The 7,982-nt window shown below is 36.6% G+C and overlaps 1 protein-coding gene across 3 annotated transcripts; it reads right to left on the minus strand.

The window, feature by feature from the left end:
- Positions 1 to 1,212: 1,212 nt before the first annotated feature.
- Positions 1,213 to 7,656, minus strand: LOC107897320 (uncharacterized). 3 transcript variants are annotated; one of them, XM_041078693.1, is made up of 11 exons: positions 7,436 to 7,656; positions 6,494 to 6,504; positions 6,099 to 6,398; positions 5,870 to 6,006; positions 5,477 to 5,590; positions 5,287 to 5,370; positions 4,825 to 5,001; positions 3,857 to 4,013; positions 3,219 to 3,379; positions 3,013 to 3,139; positions 1,213 to 2,847 (listed from the first exon to the last, which is right to left on the minus strand). In XM_041078693.1, the coding sequence occupies exons 4-11, from the start codon at positions 5,962 to 5,964 to the stop codon at positions 1,480 to 1,482; spliced, it is 2,283 nt and encodes a 760-aa protein (XP_040934627.1). In that variant the 5' UTR covers positions 5,965 to 6,006; positions 6,099 to 6,398; positions 6,494 to 6,504; positions 7,436 to 7,656; the 3' UTR covers positions 1,213 to 1,479. The 3 variants fall into 3 exon arrangements, with proteins under 3 accessions (XP_040934627.1, XP_016678239.2, XP_016678237.2); XM_016822750.2 differs by adding an exon at positions 7,187 to 7,283 and having other exon boundaries at positions 6,099 to 6,504; XM_016822748.2 differs by having other exon boundaries at positions 6,099 to 6,504.
- Positions 7,657 to 7,982: the final 326 nt, after the last annotated feature.

The raw sequence follows: 7,982 nt of genomic DNA on the forward strand, positions 1-7,982 counted from the left end.
ATCATAAGCTAATCAATATCATTATCAGTTAAAATTTTGCCCCCTTTGTGAATTTCTTGCTATGGAGGCTGTTGATTCACATTAGTTTCTATACTTAATTCTATGTTATGATTTTAACTAGCTAATTCTTTAAAGGGCTTTAGCTTAATGCCTTGGAGAACATAACGCAAGCCCTGCATATGTCAATAGCAAAGGACTAATTTTTTTCTTTGCAATTCCAACTTAGATTCCTTCATCAATGAATGTGATTGACTACTGACTCATCCTTCCATTGTCGTGAGCTTATGAGCTCAATCCTACTAATAATGCAACAAGTACTATAGAATCAGTTCCCTCCATTGTCCTGAGCTTATGAGCTCAACCCTATTAATAATGCAACAAGTACTATAGAATCAGTTGAAAATTTCTTAAGTTGTTCCTAGCTATTAATCATCCCAAATTCAAGATCAGTAAACTAATAGAAAATAATTTTTTTTTATAATCATATAACTGCTTCACCATGAGATTTCCATTAGTACCGACACTATTACAAGTTTCCATAAAATGCACATGTTAACATGGATTTCCATTTCCATCGAATTGGTGAAGCTTTGGAGGTTAATAATTTTCAAGCATCATCAAACGTTCAATCCTTTAGTGCATGGCTTTACGTAAGTATACGAAGGCAGAACAATGCTTTCAACTTGATCCTTGATAAGCTCCTTGAGTGATGTTGAAACATTTTGAAGTCCTTCAATAGTATTTGTAGAAAATTTCACCACTTCCTTGATGAACTTGATATTGAGTTTTGCTAGTAGGAGTTTAGTTGTTCCCACTTAGACGTTCAATTTGAGCCATTATGAAAGCGATTTACTCACTCATTTGAGTGATTCCACGATTTTTGCAAAGTAAGTCATTTGTTCCTTAAGGGAAGCAGTGCTACTTCTAAGTACGGCCACAATGTTCAGCTTTGATGTTAAGCTTTCACAAGTTGATTTTAATTGTTATTATTTTTTAAAATTTCAAAAAAACATAAAAATAAAGTTATCAAAATGCATAATAGAAAAAAAGAATTTGTAAGATTTTAAATCTAGTCGGGGACTGGCTCGCAATAACTCCAAGCTTTCTGCTCCAAAGAAAAGAGAAAAATATTATCAAGTAATTAATAGCCAAGCAATGAAGTGGAGCTAACAAACTATAAATAGAATAGCAAATTAATAGTTACTTCCCATCTAAATCAAAATTTATCATTGTTTAATGAAGTAGCAGTATATATATATAGTACTAGGATCTCATAGGTATGTACAAAAGGAAAACAAAACCCTATCTTAATCATCTCAGAGTCCTTGTATTGTATACTCCGCTCCTGCAAATATGCAGAGTTGTAATAGCAAATAGTAACCTACAACTCTCTTCTACTTCCCAAATAAATATAATTTAAGAAGGAAGCATCACATGAAGTTTGCAATTCAGCAAGATGATATCGCATCAGCTCACCCACTATCTTTGTTGGTTCCATGACCTCAAATACGGTTTCCCCATTGCCAATTGATCATCATGCAAAGCAGCAACAGCATTCTGATGTGCCATGCTCATCCTTCCCATTTCATCACCCATCACCATCATACTGGCATCAGGAACCCCTAAATAATCCAGTGGATAGCCACCTGCTTGCTCCATACTATTTTCATTTATTCCATTGCTCCTCTGTTGAATTAAATGCTCGGTAGAGCCCATTGATCGATAAGGGTTTCTTGAACCAAGTTGGTTACATTGAGATACGACACTAAATAGACTCTGATCCGTATTGCTTTCCCTAGAAATCGCAAGACTCTCACTAGGTCCACTAAATCCATCTGAACCAGCCCATCCTCCACCAGCTTCAGCTTGATGCTCTCCAGTAAACCAGCTCTGATTCAACAATTGTCCACCAATCAACTGATGTTGAAAGGGCGCTGACATGTGGGCAGGATTCATACCCCAATCCTGCATATTCCCAGAAGGCAAATGTTCTTGCCTTGGGGGCAAGTATCTACCCCGAGATCCATCAGAGTAAATGTTTCCGGACATGTTTTGTTGCACAAAAACCTCATCCTGCCTCTTTTGGCCCTCTTCTAGAGGTAGCGATGGTCGCAACTGCCCTTGAAATTGCCCATTAAAATCACCATCTTCCATCAACACATTCTTCGGGGCCTGGAAATCTAGCCCATCCTGTTTCTGCTCACTATGATAGGGCAAAACTACCTGATCCTTGAAGAAAGATGGAAGCAGCTCACTTTGGTCTTGATTTGTGTAAGAAAAGGAACCATCTTCAGAATGGCCATGTAACAAAACCTTCCCTGTACTTTCTTCATGCAAGCCTGATTCCAGATCAATCATATGGTTCTGCCGGTCTGCATTGGCTTGATGAGCAAGTGGCAATCCACTACAAGATGTGTAGTCATGGCCCTCAGATGAATCATGGTAAGATTGTGGCATGCTATATGCAGACCAGACATTCTCTGTAGAAGAGACATGAACTTCCTGATTAACAGTTGCATCAGCAGTTTTCAAATTCTTTGAGCGCTCAGATAGATCTGAAAAAGCAACATCTGATTTCAAGAGATTCTCTTTGTTTTCAGACTCAATCTCCTCACAATTGCGCATATGGCCACTATCAATAGAAGAAACCTGCTGTGGGGACTGATTCTGCGGTAAGGCCAGAACAGACTCCTCTTCCATGCTGGATTCCCTGTCTGCTGCTTCAGCATCCTTCTGACCCTCAAGCAACTTCTCAGGGATCTCTTTCTCTACATCTTGAACATCCAATTTTATACCAACATTATCTTCCTGATCATGGAACTTTTCAGTATCTTCCTCCACTTCATCCTGACACACCAACAAAAAAATCAAGATCATAGTAGCAACATAGAAGATATTCAACACCACATAACAATAGAAACACAGATCCAATGAATTTAGTGAATATCAAACAAACAACAGTTGTTCAAATGCATACACGGGGAAAAGGGAGCAAAGGACAGAGAATAAAACCTCAAATGCTCGATTTAGTTTTTCTTCTATATCCTGCTCCAGCAACTTGGCTATTTCCCGTTTCTGTAATTGTATTTCTCTCCGGCTTGCATATGCTTCCGGGAGATCTTCCTTCACCAATCTCAACCTATTTAAACAACTAGTTTGAGAAAAGGTATGATGAAGACTATTAGAGTTCAAGAAAGGATTGTTTGCTTCAAACTCACCAATGTTCATGCAAATTCCTCATTTCTTCTTCCACAAATGTATCATATGGTAGCACATGCAAGCTATCAATGTCACCTAAGACACGGTTGAGAGACCGAGACTGAATGCTTCTACCAGACTGCCTCATATTCTTAATCAGTTCATGTTGCTTCTTGCTAATCTGAAAATATCAAAGGCAGTTAGTTGGTAATTACCATAGAAAAAACTTGAGAGTGTGAGAGAGAAGGCTGGGTAGTAATAAATTCTGAAGAAATGCTTGTTTAAAGAATATAGTAAGGGCAAGACAAATATGCAAGCCATCACTAGTACATTTCAGTAACTGTTCTAGCCCCATGGTATAATCCAAGATCTGAGAGTTAATTTAACGTAAAGGATCCAAAGTGACAACATACTAGAGCAGTAATCCCACAACCATATTAGTATAAACAATCAGCTAGGTATCTGGCCAATGGTTCAGCTCATGAAAACCCATAAAAGAAGCTTCACAAGTTATATGCTTGTGTTTTCTAATCAAGAGTCCAAAAAATGACTAATCCAATACCAGAAAGGATAAAATCTCATCCAAGGAGATAACATATCAAGATAAAAGCACCCCATCAATATCTTACAATTTATCCTAACTGAAGTAGTCGCTAACCTTAACATATGACATGTATTTGGCACCATCACTCTGCTGGATATTGCACTTGCGTATCTTGTCACCCTTTCTGGGTTTTGCTTCCACGGTCTGTGTATGATCCGGAGCAGTCAAGAGACCTCTACCTTTGTCCTTGATGAAACCTTTCTTGCACATTCTGATATACATCACAAATAATAAAATTCATGCACCATGGAGTTAAAATAAACTGAGTAAAACTAAATGAAATTCGTGCAGCCACCATAACAAATTTCCACCAGGAGACCTAAGCACAGCAGAAAGTTTCTCAAACATAGTTACAGTTCACAAAATTTCTATTTCAGGAAAAATGACAAGATTGAGAACCACCTAAACCACAAATAAAGAAACAAATGAAGCAAAAAGTGATCCTAGGAGCTGAAAATAGCACTACAATCAAAGAAATTTCAACAAGGATATCAGCAACATAATTTCCCTCAAAACCTAACCAGCATGGTGTTTAAAAATACCCACACAGAAGTTTATACTTCAAACTTCTTAGACAGCAAGGTATTTTTTTTCTTTGTTAGGCACACAATTTATAGATAAAAGCAATAGTAATGAGGAAAAACTATTAGCAAGCCAACAAAGAAAAACAAGATATAATTTCTTAGGCTCAGAATTCAAGGATATTCCACCAAAGATGGGGATGGAGAAAAAAGATCCAAGGTGAACTTTGCTGATCTGCTCTATAGAATCACACCATTTACATTTGTAAAACCCACTACGAAGAATATGAGAGCTACGATATTTCATATATTTTCTAAATAAATGAATCCCTTTTGTCGGTAACAGAGAACCTATGAAGGAACTACAAAAGGCAAAGTACTAAACTCAGGCAAAGCATACTTTAAGAAAGCAATTTTCAAACTCTCACCCTTGTGAACTTCAACAAGATGTGTAAAATGACAATACATGCAGAAAGGTGGTTTACCAGGGAAGGACATTACCTTCTCTGTAGTTCTCCTCCCTTCACAACAGAAGAATTTTGGTTATCACTACTGCATGCTCTCTCATCCACAGCCCATGAACAAGATTCAGAAGTACCTGTAGCATCCTGCTCAAGATTGACAAGCTTAGATTCATTCGAATGTGAGAAAATCCCTTTCTCACTAGCCCTTCTTGACCTACCAAAGAAATTGCAACCCAAAAATGAGATTTGGTCTAAACACAAAAAAGGGAATTAAATTTTCAATAAAAAGTGAATAAAGAAAATTAATCCTTCATTTTTATTGTTTTGAACAACCAATTAGAAGAGGAAATGTCCAAATTGAACAACCTATGGCACTGTTATAACAATGACACCAAATAACAAGTTCCCGAAGTAACATCCTTGACAATGTGTCACACAGAAGAATCTTTCTCTGCTAAAGCCTATCACTTATACATTGAAATATGTAGCAAATTCTAACCTCCAAAACTTATGCACAATTTCTTGTTCTGGGTCTTTGCAGCTTTCCCATTTAACCTTCAATTTCTGCAAATAATCTATAATACTGCCACAAGAAGCAAAACAATGTTGCAATCACATAATCAGCATCAAATAAACCTGGAACAAGAATAGCTTCTATTCATAGGTAAATTTAGCTATATGTTACATACTCATTGTGGTAGTCCTGTAACTCGGAGTAATACGCTTTCTTCTCGTCCTTTAAATGTTGTTCCTCCTGAATAACAGCATCAGGGTGAAGATAACCCAAGCAAAGTAATGAACCCCTGCAAACACAAATTCCAGTCAAATCTACCAGAATCAAACCCTACATTAGAACCCTCAAATACCATATCTCCTGAAAATAGAACAAGAAAAATAACACATTACCCCAAGAGCTGAAACTTCTCCGTATACAAGTAGAAAAAATGCAAAACACATGCAAGCATTTATGCAGAATTGTATTTGTGATGTATGTAATGCATGGCCAATAGAAACTACAAGTAGAAAGGATTCATTCTCCACGGTAGGAAAAAGTGTCAAAAGCAATACACATATATACTTGCCATTTAAGAAAAGGATTTCCAAAGTGAAAGTTATCCCCAGCAAGCAATGCTTGCAGAACATGCTCTTTGTCAGTTCCTGTAGGAAGAAACTGCATCAGATGATTTCTCTCGTTTTCAGACAGAAGAGTCTGCCAAACCTGTAACAATTTCATGTAAATTCCATAAATTATGAGCTCAGAATACAGAGGATACTGGAAACAACTGTGATAAAGAATAATAAGGATATTACCTCATAAGAAAGCACCTCTGTCAGGTTCTCTAAGTCAAAAATTTCATGAGGAAGAGTCAAAACATCCGCCAAAACTCTGTGGTAATGTATTGTGGAATCTGTAAATGGCCTCAAGTGCCTCCAACTTAAGCCAATTTGATCCCTTTTAGCAACAACTTTTTTTTGGTTCCCATCCCATTCAAGCGAAATACAAGATTTTGTGTTTAAATCATTTTGCAGTGAGTCAAGTTTTTTCCTTTTTGTTCTGTATTGGTCTTTAAAATTGCAGCCAGCAATGCTGGCTCCATTCAGCCGCTTTCTCTGTTGATCAGCAGCCATTAGCACCAAATGTCAAAAGAATGGAAAGAAAAATATTTTAGCAATGTACAAGGAGTTACGCTCTTGATCATACACACCGAACATCTTCCTGCATGAAAAGAAAGAAAACAATCACTGAATTGAAAGCCACCAAGGAAAGCCCTTGAATCATCAAAATGATAGCAACACATAATTAGTTCACCTTTGAACCAGAATAATTCAGAAAATTGTCTAATAATTCGAAGCACAACACAACACATCCAGCGCTTCTAAATTCATATACAAAGTTCAAAATAAACCAGGAAACAGAACTAAGCATGTGAGAAAATTATAAATTGAAGTGATATTGTAACAAAAACCACAAAACCCAAACCAAACCCAAAATAAACAGTAACAATAACAAATTTTTCCAAACTTCTAATTTGGTTTCTTGCACAACATCATATGAGGGAATAGTGCACTCGGGAAAGAAACATAAGATGACGCCAACGGAAGCAAGTACAGCAACAAAACTAACCCAGTTAAAAATATCCCATTTACACACCAATTATTCAGTCAAACATAGTATATCAGTTATTGTAATCGATTTAACTCAGCATTCAGTAAGCAGCACATAGCAAATAATACAAGTTATAGAAACTCTATCCACAATTAAAAAATAAAATACACAACTCAAATTCAATACATACAAACAAACAGACAAAAAATTAAAAAAAATTCATAAAACAAATTCACTAATTAAAATAGCAGGCAGTAATCAAAAGGAGACAAATTGGATAAACGTAACTTACTATTCTCAAATAAAAAACAAGGAAACCCTAAAAATAACAAAACCCAAAAAATTCATCTGGGGTAACAAAAAAAGGAGTAGGAAAAAGGAAGCCGGCACTGAGGCAAAAGAAGAAGAAAAACAAGTTAGGGAATGGGCAGAAAAAGGCGGCGCCTGGTAAAAAAAGAATCGGCAAGAGAGAAAAAGGCTTAGGAATTATCCAATAGAGAGACAGAGAGGAAAATAGAGAAATAGTGCAAGTAATACATACAAACAAACAAGGAGGAGAGAAGGAGTTAGGAATTGGGGCAATCAGACGGGTGCGGTTTCTCGGAACCGTTATGTGATGAGAGCATTGAATCGTTCATTCGCGCGCGGGGGGGCTCGGCTCTTGGCTTCTCTGGCTCTAGCCGCTTCCTACTCCTGTCGCTCTCCTCTCCTCTTCTCTCCTCTCCTGCACACTATACTTGTCTTGTGGCCTCGGTCGCTCGCTGCACTTCACTTTTCCCTCTACATATTCCTTTTTATTTTAGGGTTAATTTACTACATGTCCTCAAACTAGAGTCCAATTTTTAATTGGTCTCTATATTTTATAAATATTTTAATTAAATTCTCAAAATATCATTATTGTATCAATTAAGTCCTTTAATGATTATTGTATCAATTAAGTTCTTTAATGCTTAGCAGTTACAATTTAATTCAAATATTAAGCGAAACATAGTTAAAATACATGTATCAAATTATAAACGTGTGTACTTACTACATGGATAGTTTGGACTAGCAAACAATTCTGGTAATTTTCATGTATATTTTATAAC

This window comes from Gossypium hirsutum, chromosome A10 (genome assembly GCF_007990345.1).
Source record: "Gossypium hirsutum isolate 1008001.06 chromosome A10, Gossypium_hirsutum_v2.1, whole genome shotgun sequence".
In the NCBI taxonomy this organism is placed as follows: domain Eukaryota; kingdom Viridiplantae; phylum Streptophyta; class Magnoliopsida; order Malvales; family Malvaceae; genus Gossypium; species Gossypium hirsutum.

Coding starts and splice junctions, on each gene's coding strand:
- LOC107897320 (XM_016822748.2), bottom strand. CDS start 6,416: ATGGCTGCTGATCAACAGAGAAAGCGGCTGAATGGAGCCAGCATTGCT. Junction 3,140..3,218: donor AGGAATTTGCATGAACATTG/GTGAGTTTGAAG, acceptor TTGTTTAAATAG/GTTGAGATTGGTGAAGGAAG. Junction 2,848..3,012: donor AACTAAATCGAGCATTTGAG/GTTTTATTCTCT, acceptor TTGGTGTGTCAG/GATGAAGTGGAGGAAGATAC.